Source organism: Hylaeus anthracinus, unplaced genomic scaffold (assembly GCF_026225885.1).
Source record: "Hylaeus anthracinus isolate JK02 unplaced genomic scaffold, UHH_iyHylAnth1.0_haploid 12000, whole genome shotgun sequence".
In the NCBI taxonomy this organism is placed as follows: Eukaryota; Metazoa; Arthropoda; class Insecta; order Hymenoptera; family Colletidae; genus Hylaeus; species Hylaeus anthracinus.
Genome location: NW_026534347.1, coordinates 10,186,624 through 10,211,090, shown reverse-complemented (window position 1 = coordinate 10,211,090; position 24,467 = coordinate 10,186,624). Strand labels below are relative to the sequence as shown.

The 24,467-nt window shown below is 35.8% G+C and overlaps 1 protein-coding gene across 5 annotated transcripts in view; it reads right to left on the bottom strand.

Moving 5' to 3' along the window:
* Positions 1-24,467, bottom strand: part of LOC128890396 (eukaryotic translation initiation factor 4 gamma 3-like) — a 60,626-nt gene that overhangs the window by 16,873 nt on the left and 19,286 nt on the right. For 2 of the 5 annotated variants that reach the window (XM_054148838.1, XM_054148839.1), the window contains exons 2-7: positions 8,789-9,147; positions 7,942-8,193; positions 7,563-7,689; positions 7,290-7,493; positions 6,008-6,204; positions 4,045-4,981 (exon numbers count right to left, since the gene is read on the bottom strand). In XM_054148838.1, the coding sequence (XP_054004813.1) occupies positions 4,045-4,981; positions 6,008-6,204; positions 7,290-7,493; positions 7,563-7,689; positions 7,942-8,193; positions 8,789-9,147 (2,076 nt within the window). Of the gene's footprint in view, positions 1-4,044; positions 4,982-6,007; positions 6,205-7,289; positions 7,494-7,562; positions 7,690-7,941; positions 8,194-8,788; positions 9,148-14,309; positions 16,519-24,467 lie in introns of those variants that run through there. The other 3 variants (XM_054148836.1, XM_054148834.1, XM_054148835.1) reach the window with 3 other exon arrangements.

Genomic DNA, 24,467 nt, shown 5'->3' with positions numbered 1-24,467 from the left:
TCGAATAACTATCTAAAGTAACTACTGCAATATCGCACTTTAGTCTATATTTTAAAAAAAATACTATTAAACATGATTACACAAAAAAAACCTATTAAAAACTCATTTGGTTATTACACACTTATTCCACGTTTTTGTATTAATTTGCTTTAACTTGGGTTCTGCTATACGATATAAATAAAATAGTCGTAAACAATTTATTATGTAAAAGAAAAACAAATTGCTGAAGTAATCTGTAGAAATCAAACATATAAACTAAAAGGTTATAAAAATGTTCAAGTGCAGGGAAATAGTTGCTCCGATCATCGTGCATAGAAATTAATGATCAAATATGGAGTAGTACTTCTCTTTCCTGACCGCTCACAAAATGGCTACAGCTTTGTATACCGTAAATATATAAAATTAACAACGAATAAAATATATATCACGCTTGGAAATAAATATTACTTTAAGAAACTCTAATTAATGACAAATACGTTCACTAGATTTAAATATATATACATATATATATATATAAGAAAACGAAGTAGTTTCATGTTATATTACTCTACACGCACGTGGCTGGAGCATGGCAGATAATATTTAATCTTGATTTTCAAATTTCAACGATAATTTTATAGTAATCGAATATTTTCGTTTCATTGCTCCGATAAAACGTTCTACGAGGCAACTATTAACGCTTTAAACCACAAAATATGTTGAAATTCAGCATGCATCTAGTCACTCGCGAGGCAGCCATACTTGAACACATGCGTGAATCGACCTTTGAAATTCTTTCACTATTTAAAACTTTTTAATGAAAAAATGAAGAACAGCTGATGAATATGATACGTAAAACCTTTTTCTTATTGCAAATATTCGAAGCAATCTTTGTATAGGCACTTTTAATTCAAAGGAATTTTACGTTTACGAAAGTCCGTGAATACAAAATGTCGGCACCACGTTACAAAAGGTAGAATATACCCGGTTACACCCACCAGGAAGGAACCGCTTTTAAAAAAAGAACGGAATTATTTATACATACATTTCGAATCAAGATTGTCCTTGGTCGTCGTCGTTGCATCCGCTTGATCACTTTATGTCACAATAAAAATAATTTACAATAAAAGAAAACGTAATACAGTAAAAATACAGCTTTTAAAACCAGTATACATAAGTTCCAAGTCCAACGTAGAACACATACGTTATACAATGAGAGAGAAAAGTGGACGATGCGTGTAAAGGGCGCTTCGTTGCGATTAAATAAAAGTTATGTGTATAAATTCTTCAGAATAACGCGAGATAAAATCTTATAGGAACGGGATGCAGTAAGACGCAATATAATAAGCGTATTCGTTACGTTGCTACGTGTAAGTTAAGAACGATTAACTTTGTTTTAAGTAGTATGAATTTAAATATTTACTTATTTATAATGACGAATGTACAGTTCTAACAAAAAAGGTTATAAAAGGAAAAAAGGGAAATGGGCAGAACGGAGTAAAAATACGCCCGGCTAGCACAGCACGTGCTGGCTACTGGAGGAAATTCGTTGTTCGATGAGGAAAGAAGCCGAGACACCTCCCTCCAGCTACACGATCGGCAATGTTCGTGCAGCTTCGTCATGTTTCGCACCTTTTCGTATGATGATGTCACCGTCTGGCACGAAACTCTGAAAGGAGTTTCTATGCCTTGCGTTTCAATCATTGGGAAAAGACCCGTTCACATTAAAAACGACTGTTCCGACAGATTGCACGATGTCTGGTTTGTGGTTAGTTCCCAATTTGTTCACGATACCCTATCTTATGTAAACGTAGCTAGATATCATTATCAAACATGCAAAATAATAACCGGTTGAAGAAATGATTTACTTAATACAATTTAGAAACTAAAATTACTAAAATTGAAATTTCGACATTTGCGTACTTTTCCCTATTATTGCACTACTTGTATCAATGAAAATATCTGGAATGCATTTTTCCACATTGTTAGCATCATTCACATACTATTATGACATTAGTATAGATGAAAATATAGAATATAATGTGTTTAATTAACATTGTACGAGTAACTATAAACTTACCCTTCTTTTTCTTCCCCATTTTGATAAATATACACGATAAAATTAACTGAATGCCTTTACTTGTATTACACTATAAAAGTTTAGTTTAAAAAATCTAATTCACAAGAACGATTTTCACACATATCACCACCATTAAGATCAATTCACTTCCGTTTTTAAAAGATGCTAGTTTGCCAGAAAATAAAATAATTCGATAATTTAAAATAAAAACTTTGAGACACTTAAAATGATGTTCTTTCACTTGTTTGAATACCCTTACGTTTGTGTCAATAACATAAGTATTCGGATATAGCACACTAAATTCTATTAAACGATTATTGCTTTGAATACTATTTTTAAGAACATGTAACGATGCCTTCGATATATTTCATTTAAAGATCAAATTATTTACTGATACGCACTGTTCACAATTTAATAAACCTCGAAACGAACACTTTAAATTTTAAGGTCATCGAATAACGCATTATTTCGGAAGAACTTGTGCCACAATAGAGATATTTGCGGGGTGTAATAGGAATTACGGAACTTATAGGTTATATCGAAGATAAATCGTACAGCAATCCTCCAAAAATATCTTACACACCTCGTCACAAATGTTTACTGTTCTTACTAACGACATAACTATCTGGCGCGACCTATATCGACACTATGTACTGCAAACAAAAAAAAAAGGAAAACAAATATTTCGAATTATTCGATTCTATTGGCACGTGCGTAACTTAGTGTTACGGTCTCCTTTTATAAGCTTGTGCACACGTGGCTTTATAAAGGCATGTTCACGGATGAGTTTGTAGCGTACATACCAGGTTTAGTAAAGATTTCAGATTTACAAATGAATATACAAAAGAAAACGATTTAAAAAAATTATATTAGCTGTATTGACGTAGCTCATGATTACTTATATGTAGAATTAGGGACAACGACTATCGAAGCTATCATGAAAGCAAAGTTCAAACTACAGTGATACGACTAAAGGAAAGGAAAACTATCGACACTGGAATTCTAACCTTTATAACGTAGTCTTCTAAACGTTGAATATTCCGATCGATTAATAATACAAAGTAAAAGCTGTTTATTTTATCGTTGTTTAAAAATACTCCATAGAATGTTCGTTTCAAAATGTACAGAAATAATATGTTAATGTATTAATTGCAAAGTACATATGTACCCATGAAAGGCTGCTGATAAAACAAAATTTAAATACAAATATTATAGAACGGTTATAAAGAGTGAACGCTGTCCCATATTTCTTGCATAATGTTAAATGGTTTCTAAATAGTTTACCGTTACCGACGTCAAACCATATGCTTAATAAATTTCAGACTACAAATAAAGGAGGGGAGGGTATTGAAGCGATTGTACTTAATGCGTCACGTTACGTTCTAAATGGCATACAAGATATACAAAAAATATGTAATTGTTCTTCTAATAAGGTGTAAATTAGAAACTTCCTAGAAAAATTGTAATTTTAATCATTTCTAAAACTACGAAAACTAATAAAACCATACAAATATTAACGGTTGTAGGTTTAGAGATATTTTTTCTCTTCAATGCCACTGATTAAACCAAGTATGTTCATAATATTTAATACGTTATAAACAGTCTCCCATGTGAAACGCGCGAATGTTTGAAAGATTTCACCATACAAAGTGATGATAATTTTGATTAATGTTTGCTTAATGTTTATGCCAATAAAAATAAAAATCAATGTTTTGAACTGTACTTAGCCTTATTTAGCTAAACTATAGATAGCATAACACGTTGACTACTATATTATTTTATTAATTCATGTTCCTCTTAGATTTTCGTTGAAACAATTATCTGTATATAATTTAATAATTGTTAGTATTAGTCAATTGCATACTAGTAATTAAATATTTCATATCATTATGCTATTAAATACGAGTCATATAATAGTCAATGCATTAATGAAATATTGTGCTAACAAAACACATTTATAATGATAAAAAATAGAAAAAACTCACCATCAGATGTTTTCTGTTGCTGAACTTCATTTCGAGCAGGTTCAGATTCCGGTTTATCGCTAGTCGCGTCTCCATTGGCTTTTGGATGATGGTCAGACTGATTGTGAGCAGGAGTAGGAGTAGCGCCCCTAGAACTAAGGCTCTTCTCTCTCGTTTTCTTCTCCTTCTGCTCTTTGGCACTTGAATGCAGCTCCGTTGCAGCAGCAGCAGCAGCAGCAGCAGTAGCAGTAGCAGCAGCAGCAGCAGCAGCAGCAGCAGGTTGATTGTGAGCATGAGTCTGACTTTTCCTTCTAGGTGGTGAACTCGATGAATTCTTACTGGATAAAGTGGGAAGTGGTTCTCTGGCAGGAGCCGGGTTAGCACTCGGGGCAGTGGTGGACGGTTTAGGGACCTCCGGAACGTTCGTACTTGGTGCGATCACAAGGGGGATTGGGACTTGTGTCACGGTGGGCGAAGCACTCGTACTCGTACTCTTCACCTCGACTTCTGTTACAGTCATTGCGGATAACTGCGCAGAAACATCATCCTTGTTTACGTTACGTGGTGCAGCCGGTGGTGGTTCCTCGACAACCACACTTTTTATTTCACCACGAGGTTGAAATTCCTTCACAGAGATTTGCAATGGTTTAGACTCCGTTTTCACTGCACTAAAGTCTACTACTTGAGCCATGTTACTAGGAGTACCTAACGATTGACTACACAACGCGATTACGTTAGGTGTATTTTGCGTTGGTGAACTGGTACTACACTGACTGTTCACATCGTTATTAGAATTTGTTTGGGAATTTGATAAACTTTGCGTTACGTTTTGAGTTGCGGGTGTATTTGGTACACTAGTCGGTACCGTCGAGTCGGAACTAGACTCTTCGGTCCCGACTTTCACAAGAGTTTTCGCGACCCGCGCTGCGAAGTCGGCTTGCACCTCAGCGTTATTATTCTGTAACAATCACCAATTCTGCGTGATAGAGAATGATACATAGCAATCAAGTAAAGATTATGCTTGACAACTAAAAACTGGCTCCAAACTCAAATCATAGGACAAGAAATGAAACCAAATGTACTAAGAGAAATAAAATAAACGTTCAACATGTTTTCTATTTCTGTTACCCTTTAGCCATAGTTTTGCAAAAGATGAATGCAATTATAGAAAAAAATATATATATCATAGGTTGTATCCTCATTTGCAGATTCAACAAAATTGATTTCTTTTTGATTTGTTTTCATTTTGAAATATTCAAATATCGTTTCTAAAAGGAAATTTCTTTTTTTTTTTGCAATCGCTAAATAAAAGAGGTATAATATAGCCGTTCTCTGTTTGTCGCTTTTACAACGAATAACCTGTTTAGAGACATATTTAAAGTAATCTAAGTGTTAAGCTTTGCCAATTTGTTCCAAAACATACCTCTTGCAATTTGAAAATCACCTAAATTACAATTTTTCTGGCTGTTTGTATATTTAATGGTAATTTTACACGTGTACCAAAAATTATGTAAACAATCTTACATTCAAATTTTTGAATTATCTGTTCTTATAGTTTTCCTACAAAACATATCGATAAAAAACACTTTTTTAGCTTGCGAGCAAGGATACCTCCGTAAGTAATATATCAATGTTATACTAACATTGACTTTGTTTTATTTGCAATCAGGTTAAATCGTATAATAAATTTACCCAAATTTTCTACTGCGATATTACTTTAATATTAATAGTTTTCTTATAAAGAATAATAAATTTTAAATGCAATTGAAAATAAAAATATAAATAACCATGGCTTTTGGGTACAGATATAAACAATATAAACAATTGACTAAAAGAGAATATCAGTTACATATTCACATTTTACTTATTTCTTTAGTTTAACAGTAAGAAGTGTAGAGGTTACACTAATATAAAATTTGGTATTGTTTCAAATACAAAGCTCTTATAGTCAATTGTTAATGTATAATATTCCAACATAACTCACCTGTGGCCGAGGTGTGTCACGGTTGCTAGAGTCACCACTTTGAATAGTTTCATTGTCCTTGTAAATTTCGTGACTTATATTTTTACCAGTCGACGGATCTACGATATCAGTAATAGCATTTTGTCCTCTTGGTTTCCGAGATTTTATTGTACTATTCGTCGTACTTGTTGCACCACCGTTATGGCCTGAGTACACATCTTTAAGTTATAAAACAAACAAAAAATTTACAATACAATATGTAAAACAAACATTTGGATTGAATGAAAGGCAGTTAAAAATTTTTAGATGAAATAATGACATATTAAATAACCGTTTTATTGTCACTAATTTTCGTGTATCTAATCCGACACTCACCCCCGTATATTCTATACACATTATTCACAACGTACATTATTTAAAATTGAATAAATCACTAAAATTGCTTAAAAACTGACACGCAGTACTATCAGTATATTGTACAACTTGTCTCTTCTCTTGCTCGGGAAGAGTAAGACTGTTGTAGATGCTTTGAAAAAGGGATGCTACAGGCAGATTTAGAAATTCTACCTGGCCCTTCATACCTGAGTAGAAAAGTAAATTTTTGGGGACAGATACAAAACCTTAAGGGTTTTGAAGATCTCAGATCTTAAATCTCGCCTACCTTTAAGGCTTTTCAGTCATAAATAAAACCCTTAAAACTTTTAGAACTTAAAGGAGATGCGTTTCTCTGATTTATGTTCCTTACTTTTCCAGAAATTTTACGAAGTTCAAAGACTACATGTTATCATTACTGAACACGTTATCCCGTAAACTTACTTTCTAAATAAATAATTTTTTAGTGCAATTGTATTCCATTGAAAATAAGACATCTTTTTCAAGCATTAAAATGAAACAAATTTATTAATAGATAAACTTTTCTTATGGATTTCCAATCATTAAACGTCTGTTATTGTTAAATTCTTTTTAAATTTAAATATTATTGGAATCAATATAGTCATAGAATATATAAGCACAGTATGTAACTTTACTTAACCTTTTCAGGAACGATTTACTTCCTTGAATAGAAATTAATATCGACTCTAACATCTATGATTCTTTTAATGGTAACGCATTGAAATGTTAATTACAGAAATATGCGTCAGTAGTCCTGAAGAGATTATTCTTTTGAATTCGTGCATTTAACACACGCTTTGTATTACTGATAAAGTTTTTGAAAATAAATGATCTTCGGACGACAAGCCTATTCTCTATGAATTGAAGTTAACGATATGAACGTATGCCTTATAAATTGCTCATAACTTACCAGTCTGAGAAAGAGATATACCCATTGAGGGTAAAGACTGAGCTTGTTGCGTAGATTGCTGAAGCGTACCTTGTGGTACTACTGGGGCTCCTTGGGCACCGGCCAGCGGGCCTGCAACATGTTGTGCCCCACCAGTAACAGCATTCGCACCTGCTCTATTTAAACTTAGTGGTGTATTCGCTGGTTGGCCAGTAGGCCACAAATCTGCATAATAAAATATAGTGCTAATTAATTTGACATTTGCTCTCAATAATCAAATTTTACATTACTTACAAGGTTGAGGAGCTGGTGTAGGCGCACCATATCCAAACATATTTTGTGCCGTTAGAAGGGTAGAATGTTGAAATGGTGCGAAATATGATTGATTTTGATGCGTTTGATGTCGTTGCGGTGGACCAAACTAAAAGTACAAGTAATTTATTACATTTATGATCGTCGATAATGGAAATGATGAGTAATGTAATGCTTTATAAATAGGTAGTGTTCGCATAGATAGTTAATCAAATTTAGGAAAGTTGATTATAACGTGGTTCTATAGCTTATTTACTTCGTTTAATAACAAGTCTTCTTATTGAAATATTTCACGCTTCTTGCGATGCAAATAAAATGAGTGGCGCATGACAGTAAATATATAAAATCAACAGTACTTAACTACTACCTGAAGGGGTATTTGACTGCTCATGGGGTATACGGACTGCTGATGCAGACCAGAATGAATATTTGGAACTGGATACATTGTCCCAGTTTGAACTGGCAAACCGCCTGGATGATAAATTGCTGTTGGTTGACCTCCACCTCCGGCGACACCTGACATCCCGACTACCTGTGCACCAGTACCTCCTTGACCCCCCCTGTGACTAAGACCTCTTGGTTGTTGCGGTCTTGGACCTTGTTGATAATAACCCTGAAATTAATAAACAACAGATAATTAAATACAACTCAAACATTGATCTGAAATCATGATATACAGATGCTACATTGTGAACTTATCATAGTAATATAAACTCACTAACATACAATCAATTATCTTTTTTACACGGTAAATGCGTTTGAAAAAAAACCATGTAAAAAGAGATATATTTCGGATTTGTTCCATAACTTTCATAAATCTTGTAACAAATAAGAAAGAGGCATCAAGGTTTATATAAATAAATTGTGTATAAAAACTGTTTCAAATAACATAAAATTCACATTTGTCACACTCAACCTTCCAAGGAAACATATGACTTGAGAGGTCAGAGCATACAAAGTGTCGGCCAGAAAGTCTTCGGTGGTCTCCTACAACTCCAAGATTTATTTATCGGCGTCGCCAATGCCCTATGTAAAAATATTCAATATATGTGCACGTATTAAAGCAAAAAATTCGTGCGAAAAGAATAGAATCAGTTCTCCTTCTGTAAGACAATCTTGAACCGAAACCGTGTAAAAAGAAAATTGAGTGTACACCGACCAATTGACCAGTGTAAAATGTAGAAACTTTAACAGCAATTTAAGCTCACTTGCGTGGTCGGCCTCGTTTGTGTAGACCCATATACTTGTGATAGAGGTTGTGGTTGAGGTTGTAGATGAGCCTGTTTTCCCATTTCCTGTGGCGAGGGTGTATGCACGGGGGGTGTCGTAGTAGGCGCCGGACCTTGCGGCTGTTGGGACTGTACCCCAGGTGCTGGGGTTTGAGGTGGTGCTTGCCCTCCAGCAGGACCTCCTGGCGGTATACCTACCCCCGATTGTCCTATGGACTGTAAGCCGCCGAGTGGTGGAGGCCCTCTGCCTCCAGGTACTCCTACGCTACCCCCTCCCCCGCCCACCTGGCCCCCTGGTTGGGTGCCGTAATTTTGTCCAGACACATGAAACTCTGATCCTGCAATTAGAAAAAAAAACCATATAATTTTAAATGCTGCAATTACTGTGAAAACATGAAAAAATTGTTTTCAAACTACTGTTCTTACACATACTTTTATTTAATCGTTACAAGATTTTTTTTTTGTTATGATAACGTTTTTTCTATCAAAGGATTGAACTTTGATAAAGATTTGCAGATTACTCTTCAAATGTATATTTGTTTCAGTTGAAAACTTTCAACAATGAGTGAATTACTAATAATACACATTTTGTAAACGAAAATTGTCTTGTCTCTATTATTATACGAGTATATACATATAACCATTTTTGCGCTAATCAGATAGCTATGATGAATTATGATTTTATACCTGCCAGAAACTGTGAAAAATTATTCGTAAAATGATAACTATGAGATATGCTCTATATGTATATTATTTATAACAATTTAATAAAAGTAAATGCAAAAAATCATTCCGTTACAAATATTTTCACAACGTCCTCTTTTAAACATAAATATAGTCATAGGCATTCGACTCCGCAAAAAGTTAAAAATCAATCGTACAACAAAATAAAATCACGTTCGTAAAATGTATCGTATCGTTCTGCATGCCTGTCTTGTTCGCGACGTAACATCATCGTTTTTATACTTGACGCGTTTATATGTATATGTATTTGCATAGTTATACTAATTTGCTTTGCTTACTAATTAATTGTTCCATTCTATACGAGGACGCAAATAATACGTGTTACAGATCCGAAGTTTCACTTTATTCATACTATCGCATGTAAATGATCGTAACTCGATTATTCAACAAGTATCTACTCCCAAGCAACAAACACTTTCAAAATTGCAGTTAAACACTTTCAGCATACATATCCCGCTATTTTTTCTTTGCGATAATTAAATAAATGCAGTTGAGTGGCACACCATATTGAACACTTCTTTTTTATGGAACAGATTTCAATGTAATCTACATTTCACTGCTGCAATAAATTAATCAATCCGTTTTTTGATGATAAACTCATACATATTGTATTCGAAATAAACCTAATAATCCTATTCCACTTAATGCTTCAAATGTACGCTATAGTTGCTTAGGGACTAAAAATATGGGGACAAAAAAATATGCTTTTCGTGTCGTACATAATCATAATTGAAACATTTAAATGTGATTTCTTTATTGCACGTATGAATCAACATAGTCGATTGTCGTATCGATATTTAGTACAAAATACACAATGATAATAATTCACTATCAGCATTTATCTCACTCGTTGAACGTACTCGTTTTTGTAATGTTAAAAAGAAAAGGAAAGAAAAATATGAGTTCGTTGTACCGTACATATTCGCATATGCACGATATTTTTCTAACGTGGTGCGTTCGCCATTCTGTCGTTAAACGAATTACTCGCGAAAGCGATTATGCGTGGAATTGCATGACATCGCTTGACACGTCGTCGCTAAGAGATGCAGTATAGTCGGTTACATGTATCGTCAAAATATGCCACGTGAGAATTATTGTCTCGGCAGAAAAAAAACCGACAAATTCGCGACAACGTAACGCGCTGGAAACGTGAAATGTTTCACGCAATGCGAGAAGTATTTTTCGCCACATGTTACGAACTTGTCGCGAGAAAATACGTTAAGAATACAGAGACAGATAAAAGGAACAGGGGAAAAAATATAGATACCTCGTTGGTCACCGTTAAAGATCGGCACAAAGCTGGTTATAGTTTTTCGTCACGTAACGGCTGTAACTAGTTGTACGAATAAATCTCTACAAGGAGAGAAGAACGAAGTGACAGGAACGCTCGAACACGAGCAACGAAACCGAGAAGACGGCCTCGCAAACGGCCATCTTTGCACATGTGGGCAGGGGCCAGAACAGTGCTGCTATCTGTAGTCCCGTAAGTGCATTGATTGCCACGAAAGGGGGGCGAGGCCGAACTCCATCGTCAGGATCGTGTTAAGTACCACGAAAACACGTAAATTGTAGATACGTTTATGCTCCTGTTGAATTCGGACCTACGATCCCTATTCGCTACAATTTCACGTAACGATCGAGTGATTTAAGAGAAACAATTCTATAGAAATTTATCTTTCTTCAAGCCAGACTAAAGTGATTTCCATAAATCTTATAATTGGAGTAATAATCAAAATGCTGCATATCTTTATAATTGAAGTAATATGAAATTCGATAACAATAATTAACGACGATTGGTAATTCAGATAATTGAGAGACGTAAAAGATGAATAAATATTTTTGTGAATGGTAGTTTAAGACGTATACATGCGTATATCAACAGAGTGAAAGAACGTGGCCTAGAAAATACAATACAGAATGCGATACGTCATTTCCGGTGCCAATTCCTTCCCTCTCTCTATTGCTATCTTTACAACTTCCCTAGTTCCAACAATAAATCACAGCATAGTGCGCAGACACCATGAAAGATGTATTTTAATTGTAATCGTTCAACGAACCGACGTAGTTGGAAAATAATTTGACGAAATTTAGCCACATGAGAAACCGGCTTACCATGTTCGAAGATAATATGCGTGAAAGTAAAAGTGAGGTTAGAACGAGCACACATCAACCACGTGGCGGCTAATGCAAGACAGTGACACGCTCAAGTGATAAACGTGGCAACACGATATTTAGATACTGTGGTACATTCAGAGGGCAAAATTGCGTTGGGATTATTTATACATACATACATATGTGTTTCATGGCATCGCTTACGAGATTATGCATAAAATATATTTTTAAAACCAATACTCGGTTACGATCAACACGGCTATTTTCTCGACTTATATCTTGTTTTCACGATTCCATTCATTTACTGGTAAGATAAATTCTCGTTAAGTCTGAACTATCTTCAACGTAGTAATGAACGAAATTTATAAAATAAAGTTAGGGGTTTTCTTACATTTTCGAGGGTGTCAATTAATGTACAAAGGTCAGACGAATTTCCATAGAAGGGAAAAATAAAAATTGAGGAAAGGAACGTTATATTAAAATGTTATATAAGATACAAACTTAATTGAAAGTTGTGTATAGGAATAGAACCGAAAATTTTGATACTTTTTGTAGTAAAAGTTGGAAAAATGTAGTTCATTGAAGATTTTACTTGTGTAAGACAAATTCTCATACTGAACTCTTGAATGAACTCACTTTGATCAATCTTTCAGAGGTAAATCAAAATTAATTATAATAACACTTTTGATTAACGATTGCGTGAAAGAATATACAAAAGATGTATTTTTTAAATTTGTACTCCTGCTATAATCTGCCAATTTGAGTAAGGTGTTACGATCATTAAACTAAAAAGTTTTTCAGATACCTACACGGAAAAATTAGTCTTAATTACAGGAATTGTTCCAACGTTAGAGCAGAGAGAAGGTTGGCGTAATCACGGCGAGACGTATCATGCAAGAGGAAAGAATCGAACGTACCGTCGCGACTGTACAAGGTAGAAAGCATTTTATCGATTGACCTATATCGTGAATTGTCTACAATGCCGCCCAGGGGCGCTAAGGACTAACCTAAATACTAAGTTATCCGATATATCGATACTATTACCATTCGTAGATCACCAGAATTTATTAATCGAGACTCTATTAAAGAATAGTATTTATCCTGATAAAAGTACCAAGAAATATACAGAAACTTTTGTATTATATACAAGGGAATGACGATAAAAACCCATAAAGCGTTTGCATAACGTATATGTACTAACAATTGAATGAATTTTGTGACCGAAAATAAACGATTGAAAAATTATGGGAAAAAAGCATCGCATCAGAGTACACTTGACATTACTATAACTGGAATATCGTCAACTTATTTTCACGGATATTATTCAGTACAGGCCGAGCTTGGCCGTGTATCTACAAATAGACGCAAACGGTTCGACTTCTGACAGATAGGCCACCAGGTCAAATTAACTACCTCCAGTGAGCTCGAAAATAACGGGCTTCGTGTATGTGTATTCCCCATTTATACGCACAGGTCCTCGACACGTACATTCGCATACAACCACACATTTGGATTGGCACGCAATGAAAGATACATACCGATTGAAATAAAAAGATGTAATCTCATGTAATTACGAATAAGTAAAAACTGCATGAAACTATTTTAAGACTGTAACAAATTAGGGAATTTCTAATGGAATGCATTAATGTCAAAGGTTAAATGAAAAAATATAAATGATGCGTGGAAGTAAAGCAAAAGAGACAATGCTTCCAATGGTCACGAAAATATATGTCCATGATGGAGCAAATCAAGATTAAGCTCTCATACAGGTGAGTTGCATGCAAAATTGCGTTTAAAATAACTGCGACAAAGCATATTTTCTATTTCTTAGAAAAAGAATTTGTTGGCAAAGAAACTAATATGCTACAAAGATATGAATTTTCTATTTCAAATAGTATTGTGCTTTTGGTAGTGGTTAGTAAATATTTTCTACTATTAATTATTACTAAATTGAAGTAATGAGGATTGTAAGATTTTAATAGTATGCTCTAATTTTTCTATCTACAAGAATGACATCAAAGAATGATTAAAAACAGCGAGTGTAAAAATGTGCAAAGTTATCGAGAAATAAAGTGCGACGATTATAATCGTCTAAAAGCTTAAACGTTTGCATTAACGTTATCTGAATTTTCTTGAACAGATACCAATACCGATAACGATAACTCTGATACACCTTTGACCATAAAATAATACCGAACACAATCAATAGACCTAACGATAATCGAATCGCATATTCGGTCAGCTGTGTGTCGCACGTGGATATTTAGTGGCACGTGTCTTCGTTTCGCATACCTAGTTTTCTTTTTCTTTTCTTTTCTTTTTTTTTTTTTTTTTAATCAACAAAAATGTGTAGATAAAACGAGGTCAATGCTTAACCCTTCAGGTGCTGGTGGGCGGCGCGTAAAGCGCGTCAGTCGATCGGCGTGTTTTCGAAACTCGGCGCTAGAGAGAGAGAGCGAGTTAATAATTTTGATATTTAACAAATTCCAGACTCCACCTTCAAAAATAATAAAAACTTGTATTTTATTCTTCGATGAAGCCGCCAGCTACAAGTGGATGAAAGAAATATAATTCTCGTAAACTTTCGTTTGGAATTTTCATTTTTTTTTTTTATTTTACTTGCCCCTTCGAAACTTGTACTTACTGACGTTCGTAGTGACAACGCGATACTGCGGCGGTGCTTGCTGATGCTGGTTTTGTTGCTGTTGCTGTTGCTGTTGCTGTTGCTGATGGCTGAGATGGTTGATGTTTACGGTAAGTTGATGATGGCTCAGCTGGTGATTCAAGTGAGGGCTCGGCGAGGGTGGTGGCTGATGGGCCGGATGCACGTGGTGATTGTGCCCCGCCTGAGGATTTTGGGGATGGGGGGCCGATAGGTGGTGATGGTGATGCGGTCCCCCGCAATGTGGAAGGAGACAGTGCATAGGTCCTACACCTACGGCAACACCCACTGCGCCCTCCTTCGAGACGCCGTATCTCGAAACCATTCTTCCTGATATAGCTTTTTCTTTTTATCACGCGTCAGCGACGCTATTTGGCCGAAAATGTTGCTTTCGAAAAACGAACGAGAACGACGAGTCGATTAATTCAAATGGCTCCTCTTTTCATATAATGAACATTCCAGGATTCGAAGAATCAGTATTCGTGAATGCGGTCATCGGGAGTTTATGCTGCATGTAAAAGAATGTAACGAACGTCGTTGCATCCAAGTAACGAGAAAAATTTTCAATTCGTTTCACGTGTTCGCTCGTTCATGTTCCTTACTTGCGCGACTGTAAAAGCACGCCTCTGTTGTTACGTAGTAAAAATTCTTAATATATTTCCTCGTCGACGAGTTTAGAGTCGTCGACAGTTTCGACGCATTGAAAAACGGACAACGGTGTCAAGTGCGAAGGGCTTATCGACATTTAACCAACACTAGCTCCGTTGTCCACGTTCTCAATCGGCAATGCTGCACCATGATGTCATCGTCCACTTGATCGGCAAACGCGACAAAGGGCTTTATAAACGTGATTCGGGTATCATAATAGTTGACGATTCTCTATATTTTACGGGGTTATCTCTGTGAAGACACTGGCAGTTTCGTTGACTTATTTCTGGGTTTTTTTCTCTCTCTCTCTCTCTCTCTTAGAGTGTTCTGAAAATGTATTCTATCGTAGTTGAATTGTTTTCTCTTCGAGTTATATTACAGTCTTCTCCGATCGGTTACTATTGTTTCAGACTTCACTTGTTACGGTTGAGAACGCTGGAAGTGTTGAAGGACATTTGACGATTACACTCGTAGGTCGAAACAGTTGACACGTAAAAATCCGAAAGGCGACGTAATTTCCGTTGAATGGTTATCGAAACGAAAGAAACAAAGTGTCTTGGCCAACATTAATGAGACGATCGATCGATAGTCACCGAATTTTCCTGCCTCAAACGCGTTTTATAGACGAAATGTCTGTACCCTCGACGATCCGAGGACAACATTTTCAACGAACACTTAAAAAAATCCAAGTTAACTCACACATTGAATTCCATCATTTGAAAACACTTGTTCACTGTGCATTTAATTTTCGGCTCGAAAATACCACGCCACCATATTGTTTTTGTTACGTGTAAATGCACGCGATTCCTCTTGATGCACTACTCCCGCACTCAACTGTCAAAACTCGTCAGCGTGGAGATGCACAAAGGTAGGAGACACGCTGAAACGGACGGCTATCGTACCTCTTGCATGCCAAAATCGATATTTAAGGCTCGACCGGCGTCTCCCTCTTCGTACCACCCACTCCTACTACAGGAAACTTCCTGTTCATGGAGCGCATACAGGTTATGTCTGCCGAGAATGTACCACCGAACAAAATCAGCGGCACACGAGTCCGTTTCGCTCCTCCAAATTTTCTTCTTCGCACGTTCCTTCTTCCCTATTCGATCACTAAGGGGAAGTCTCGCGACTGATGATCGGAGGTATTCGGTCGCGTGCCGAAAAGTACCGAGCGCGTTCTATGTAGTTCTCTCCGAATCGAGATTTATGCGAACGATAAAGAGTGCTGTAGATAAAGGAGCAAAACTTACGCGGGCACAATGCGCGCACCGGCCACTAACACTACAGAATTTCGAAGGCACACGCGACAAATATCCATAAAACGTGTGAATAGTCTGTTTAAAATCGTACAGGCAACTGAGACGACGACATCGAATACGGCGTCAAATCGCTCCTAGGTTGCGTGAGATTCTTTCACCGACACCATGAGGTTCTCCACGATGTTTTCCTTTCGTTTCAAGGACCCTGGTTTTTCGGTATTACACTCGCGACTTTGACGTGTGTGTTTAATGTACGCGTTTATAGTAGTATAGCGTGTTAACCCGGATAGGGGAGAAGTAAAATAAGGAAAACGTGAAGACGAGCGTACCCTTTTGCAAGGGACGCGGCGTAGACTGATGCAGGCTAGTCCTTCTCGCACGACCTACGAATCGCGACCCGTGGCCCCCTACTCGTTTCGCTTTGCAACTAAGGAGCGACAGGATCGTACAGCGATTCCAAAAGTGCCCTATGCTGTTTTACAACTTGGATCGTTTCTGTTCCAGACATCGCGATTACGCTTATCTCGTTCAATGTTCGAGAGTGTCGGTTCATTAGTAGAATCCAACCAACTACACTCTCAGATTTCATCAATGATCGTCTTTAATACTACCGTTATGAATTCGCTTTCCCTTAATTCGTTACATACTAAATCATACATTTTTCATAGATATTTCTTATCACAGAACATTTGTACCAGTTAGAGATATACAGGGTTAAATGCTATAACACCTTGAAAGGCCAAAAATTTAATTTAATCTTCTCTTATTCGGTTTCTACTAAAGCTGGTAAAAGTTCGATGCATTGAGTTAATCGATTTTAATAAAAATCTTTTCTGATAGTAAAGTAAGAGAAATTCTTTAGTACTATTCAATACAAAAAAAACTTAATTATTAAATACTGTTCGAATAAATCTCCAAAAGACCCATTTTCTCCGTTTTGTCGTTGAGTAATTTATTTGTATACAGGGTGTCCCAAAAATGTAACACATTGAAAGGGGTAGTTCAGGAGGTAATATCAAACAACTTTTTCCTTAGCGAAAATGTTGTTCGAGGTTTCGTTAAGGAGATATTAAGCGAAAACCCCGACCAATCAGAGCGCGAGTATGCCGGTTGAGCGTAGGCTACGCGATAGCCGACTTCGCTCATACGCTACCGCGAGCACTCCATCGACATACTCGCGCTCTGATTGGTCAGTGTTTTCCGTTAATATCTCTTCAACGAAACTTCTGACAACATTTTCGCTAAGGAAAAACTTGTTTCAAATCACCTCCCGAGCCACCTCCTTCAAGGTGTTACAACATTTTTGGACATCCTGTATAACACGAGGGTAAGCGTGTGAGTATCCGTGAATGCAATGGTTACGTGGGAACGCGATGTGATTTGTTATTTATAATAATTCGGAGTTCAGTTCGGTCGAGACAGTTGTAAAAGTCAGACAATAAAATATACGTTGTCAAACTGCAAATCGTTTAAAAGTCATTTGATTCCTACAAATATTAATCTTGAAAGCATAGGTTATCGAAGTAATTTATTCGATTTTAAACACATAGAGTTATTTCATTCCAAGTTCTTTACTAATTAATGATTGAAGGTCTTTAGTGTATACATTATGGGACGGCCCTGAAAAGTAGTCAAACGCCAAACCCACACCGAGTCGAAGGTACAGTGGCCGCGTGCGCAGCCAGTCGACAGAGTGCAAAGCTGTTGCGCATGCGTAATGTACGTCGACATAGCAGACCCTTCAACTCGCATGAATGCAGTAGGCGCAGCCCCACGACACTTGAGGGTAAGGTGACGTGCAGCCTTGTGCATGCGCACGTATAGCCTGTTCGCCTTAACTTTACCACGAGATGTCACACCCGTTTGCACGTATCTTCTACTACAGTAAGAATAAGCAGTCCTCTCAAATAAAATAAGAACTGATCAAATTGAGAAATGATATAATTATACACTCTAGAATTTTCGAAAATGTATCTTTTTTTTCATAAATTAATAGCCTAAATTAAAACAACGTACAATAAATGAAATAGGAATTCATTTATTTAAAATTTATTATTCATTCATTATTGTATTATTAACACTTTACCGACCGGTAGCGTTTGGATATATATGTACTTAAATTCAATAATATTGTTTATTTTCATATCATTAGTGTTATATTATATTATATTATATTATATTTATATAATATTTCATAATCCACATATTAATGGAAGCATACAATGGGAGCGTGCTATCTCAGTAATAAATAAGAAAGTATTGTTTGCCATGGAAAAGAAACGATTAATAGGCTACCGGTCGGTAAAGTGTTAATAATAAATTTATCTTTTTGATTCAGCGAACGATATCTTTTGTCGTGTTTTATAAAGAATTTAGAATATGAACAAATTGTTCAAAAAGACATCCGATTTTATAAATATGAACAGGTGCTTAACAGCCCCCCCCCCCCCCCGGTAGGTCGTCCAGTATCCCATGAAAGGGCCTATCGTCCCATACAATAACCAAAAAAGAATTGCCAATATCGTGAATGGTTTTCATGAAAATAGCGGAGACCAGGTCGTGAACCCAAAAGTTAATTTAACATCCAATAACAAAACGACGATTAAATATTTCTACTTAAAGTTTCAAACTTGATTGAATGTAAAGGTACAGGATGAATTTCTACGGATAATATTTTTTAACGACAATCAAGACATTGAATTAACTGAGAAAGCAAGAAAAGAGCGAGAAGTCACGAAGATGTACGAGCCTATGCATGCGTGGGCGAAAATGCACGAGCGCGTGGGTTAGAGAAACACGAGAGGCGTGCTCGGCTTCGTTGAGACGAGGAACAAGATCCGCGGAATCGTGTGTATAGGTTAGGTGGGTAACCCAGTTTCGCCGGTGCACCAGGCCAGACTGCAGCAACGCCGTTCAACGATCGATACCTATATGCACCCGGTACTGCCCACAGCCTAGATTCGCTTGTCTAGGATAGGTGTAAGAAGGGGTCTGCGTGACCTACATCTCACAAAGAGGAAGTGAAACAAAAATATAATTTTGGACCGTGAAATTTGGGGATTCGTTCGGTGGCAACACAGCGCACCGCTAAGGGATGTCGTGTCGCTGCTACTGAACTACATTATGGTTACACCCTATCTGTCTGGTTGTCACTGATCGAATTTAATCTGACATGAACTTCAATGTCACGCCAAGTTTAAGCTTCTTGGTCGAAGGACAGAAATTCTTTATTCAGAAATTGGATCTGTAAATATGAAACTGAATACTTCGGTATTTCATACGAAAATGATTGAAGTTTAACTGTTTGCGGCACAGGAATTCAGGTCATAAAATGGACCCATGTTGCACAGGAATTTGATTGCGTTTTAAATCAAACAAAATTGTTATATTTTTATTAATAAAGGTATCACACAATGTAACAACTATATGTAAACACTATATACAGATCACATGTATAGTTTTAAGAATATTAAAACATAAACAATAAATAAAAATATGTTTTTTTGTATTACTCCCCAAGTTGCATGGTGGGACGAATAAAATCCCACCATACTTTCATCATTTGTAAACAAATTTAATCTTTAGTTTTTATTATAAAACACTTCACTTGTTTATATAGAACTAATTTTTATATAACTTAACTTACCTCTACGATTTTTCACATGAAACCAGGAAAGAAATATTATCGCAATAAACCTTCCGCTTACAACGATTGTTGAACCGGTATTAGCATGTTGAAAGTTGCCAACATAAGTGCATACATTTGTAACATTGGATGAATATATTACCAACTACTTTACGTAAATAAGACGAAATATAAGCCTATAGACATGCAGCTATTACAAAATTTTGAGGTGGAATTAAAAATGTCCCACCATGCATTACGGTCCATCAAAAAGGTGGGACACTTTTAATCCCACCGTGCCCCAAAGAGTTCAAGAAGGAAATTCGGTGTAATTTTACTGTAGGTATAATTGCTTTCATGATTCCAAGTACAATGGGTGTAGAAAGTATTCGTACACCGATCAATTTCCAAAAAAACTGTGTAAAATTGTAATTTATTAATTTATTTTTTATAAACAATGACATTCTACATGTTCTCGGAAATCTCTGGAATAGATAGAGTGCAAAAAAATAGCTATTTATGTAAGTTGCGAAATTAACAAGAAAAAAAAACAATTAATCGATAGAAATATTGAAGGAATAAGTATTCGGACAACTGTTTAATTTTTAAAACTTGATTAAAGAAAAAGAAATTTACATTAATTTATAAGTATATAATACTTCCTTCGTGAGATTTCAAAACATTCATTTTTTTCCCCAGATAAAGAGTGTTGGAATATTAGAGAAAAAAATAAGAAAGAGTATTCTTAATATAAAGAAGATTATTTTCGTTTAAGAAACAAAATGTAATGTTGCTTCGTATCAAGTAATGTCGGTGCAATATTTTTCAACTCATGTAACAGGTAAAGTTTTCTCACTTATACGTATTAGATGACAGGTGATAAATTGTATTTAGGTAAATACAATTTATGTAATTATATTAACTAGTAAATATTGTTTGGGATATAGCTATCTTAGAGATTTCCGAGAATATGTAAAATATCATTGATTACAAAAAAAAGAAGTTAAGAAACTACAATTTCATGGAAAAGTTTTTTGAGAAATTGATCGGCGTACGAATACATTCTACACCCACTGTATGTCTCCGTTTCTGTGAAGTTTGGAGGTACGATGGTTGTAACTCTCCTTTGCTTTGTAATACGCAAATACAACAAGATAATTTCAACTTTCATAAAAAGAACTAATACTCTAAACAAAATTGAGATATTCTTCAAATTTCGAAAGTGTCCCCCAAAGAATGGCTTTCATTCAAAACTATTGTGTAAACGTCTACAAATAGTTTCTGAAATAGTTTCGCAGAAAATAAAAATTTAAGTTCTTGTATACGAATTTACATTCATGCTTCCTTATTTCAACACCGATAAGGATATGCTTATCCCTTTAGAATAAAATTCATCATTCTGTTTGTATTAGTTCGTTGCTCACCGATGACTCACGCGACATTCAAACGTAGAACAAAGAAAACGTTGAAAAACAACGGACAGAGCTTGAAATTCGATGTACAAGTACAATTGCTGCTCGTGAGTTGGAAAGCTAAATTAAATATGCTAATAGTACAATCATTATTATTTATAGCGATATACGTTTCGATCTCTGATTAATAATATGGAAATCAGATGATAGCTGTAATAATTGTGTACATTTATAACGAACATATATACGCGATTGTTATAATTTTGTTTCATAAGAGTTTTTTCCAAGTATTTCCCGAGTGTGATCAGTTGCACAAATGTAACGTTGTAAATTGTAACATTGTACATCGAAGAAGACCTAGATGATGCAAACGTATATTATTTCAAATAGTGATGTTTATGTTTCATATTTCTATAATTCAATAAATTCAATGTGTATGAACAAAGTGATTCGTTTGGTACAATAGGTATAAAGAAGATTAACTTTGCAGCAATATTAAAAAAAACTGAAAGATTAGAAACAGAGATAGGACATATGTTTTCCGAGATTGAAAATGAAAAAACGAAGCTTTACGAAGCGTTAAGCGAAAGAATTAGTAACTACGATATTATGAACGTTTCACTCCCATTGTGCATTATGTAGCCAGACACAACGTGCGCGTCGCATATTTTTCAAGAGACGGTTTCGGCGGGGAAGCAGGGTGGAGTCGAAGCCGTCGAAGGTGGGAGGGACGAACGTCTGGACGGGTAGACAGAAGAAAAACCGAAGATTTCGGGGATGAGAGGGAGAGGTAAGCTATGTGCGTCGCATACGCACGAAACGTCTGTTAGTCGAATAGCAAAAGGGGAGAAGCGGCAAAGTTTAGACCTGTAACCTCGGCCAACCTTCGGCTGTCTGGGTTCAAACGTTTCGGCCCAGACACGACGTACTAGTTCAAAGTCCTCTGGTGAAAACATAGCTGTTAACTGACTCATGCTTGCCAAAAAAATTCGTGGAAACCGACCATGGTCGCTAATATTTCTTAAACACGCAATGATTCATCGATAATTACACCAAGAGTTTTCCTTAATTTATTTGACTGAACTGATAGCTACAATTATGGTAATGATAACACTTTACGAAAAATATTAGGGGAGTGCTGACTAATGCTTAACGGTCAGATATGAGCAACATCTTCATCGAGATAAAAATTTCAAACGACGAAGAAAAGATTAATCCTTTTTGTTATTTATTGATTGCATCAAGAATTAGAATTTGATATAGAATGAGATCGTGTTTAATATTGGACGAATAGAAGAAGCTCGTTTGAGTAACTAATTGATCGAATAAACATTACGAATAAATCGTTGTACATACGTTGTTATTCATTGTAAGATATTTTACATTTGTTTATGCTGATATTAGAATTATTGTAAATATACGTCACTTTTGTATGACAATTGAATTAAATGCAATTGAAAATTGATTTTAAATTGAATTAAAATTTCATTTCAGTTGGAATTTGTCTTCGACAATTACAATTGCGATTAATTTCAAGTAATGCATCAATTGCCTGATTAGGTGACCAAAAGTGTAATTGCTTGTTATAGAACACTGCTACGTGATTATGGAGTAGACACGGAAAATTAATATCATTTATATATTGGGTTGTCCGGAAAGTTCATGCCTATTTTTAAGAAAAATCCAAAGGCATATTTGAATTTTGATTTATATTTATTTAATTGTATATGTACCATTTTGTTCCACAAACCTTTCCACCTGTTAAGGAATGTACACATGTTATTTGTTTTCAGCCATTCCGATATATTCAGACCTGTACCGCCTACTAAAAATCGCCATGGACTTTCCAGACAGCCCAATATTATTTGCAAGTTCTCAATGCACTTTATTTTTGTCAATAAATTGACAAAATGACCATTTTTTAAATAGCCATGGTTATGACCTCACTATAAACATGATCCAACAATTTCGATAATTTACCACTGTCTCGAGCATACCAGATTATCGATTATTTCTCCTGTAACTAGTAATCGTAATCTTTCAGGTGTAAATTTGGTAATTATAGAGAACAGGTACATCCTCACTGATTTCGATGATTTTTAAATATGTTGTAGAAATCAACAATTTGAACAACTTTTTCCTATACATATAACCGTCGCTCGGCCTTAGTTTCCGAGATATTTGCAAAATACCATTGCTACTAAAACAATGAATATTGCGTATAGCTACGCGCTGTGGCAACGTGTCTGTAAGCGTGGAGTCGTCAATTGTCGCTTGTTTACGAGATTGTTTAGGCTCAGAAAAAATTTAGTTTACACTGACGTCGTTACTGAACGGATTGCTTTCAAAGGATTGAAAATGAACTTGCGTGAATATTTGACTATATACGGTAGATATGGTACACTGATTTATTTTATGGTTGAAAACCATTCTGGTTTCGTTTTTCACTTTTAAATGTAATCAAACGGAAGTAAGCGAGTATGGATACATTTTGCGTTTGATTACACTATTCGCTGAGCTACGGGATTGTGTTAGCGTTTAATTACATTGAAGGTTGAGTTAAGATATCAGTTTTGCGTTAATAATCAATTAGTTTTGCCTTTCCTGTATTTTAGTAAGCCGGTTTTCAACCACTGTCGTTCAAACTATGATTAAGGTAAGTCGTTTAATGTAAGTTTTTTAATTGAACAAAGAGTGCAAATATCTCGGAAACTAAGGCCGAGCGACGGTTCTATGCATAGGAAAAAGTTGTTCAAAATGTTGATTTCCACAACATATTTAAAAATCATTGAAATCGATAAAGATGTACCTGTTCTCTATAATTACCGTAAATTTTTACATGGACCCACGCAATGCCATCGATGAACTCGGCAAGAAACAACGCCATGGTGGCGGTGTCTACTTTCGATATTCTGCATTCATCGAAAACGTGCGTGGGGTCCTAGATTCTATGGGATTGTTACAGAGCCAAGGAATGAGAAGAAAGTAGTCAGAAGGTGCACACACACGCACACACGCACACACACATATACCGCGGACCATAGAAGTCGGTTTCCAGAGGTCTTTGAGCCATCAAGCCGTTGACCTTGGAAAGGTAGCACGGAGATCTGGTGGTGTGAGAGCAGTAGTACTCTCTTCTGTATACGTGGGCGTTTGGTAGGAGGTTACAAGCCTGTGCGAGAGGAAAAAGGCCGGT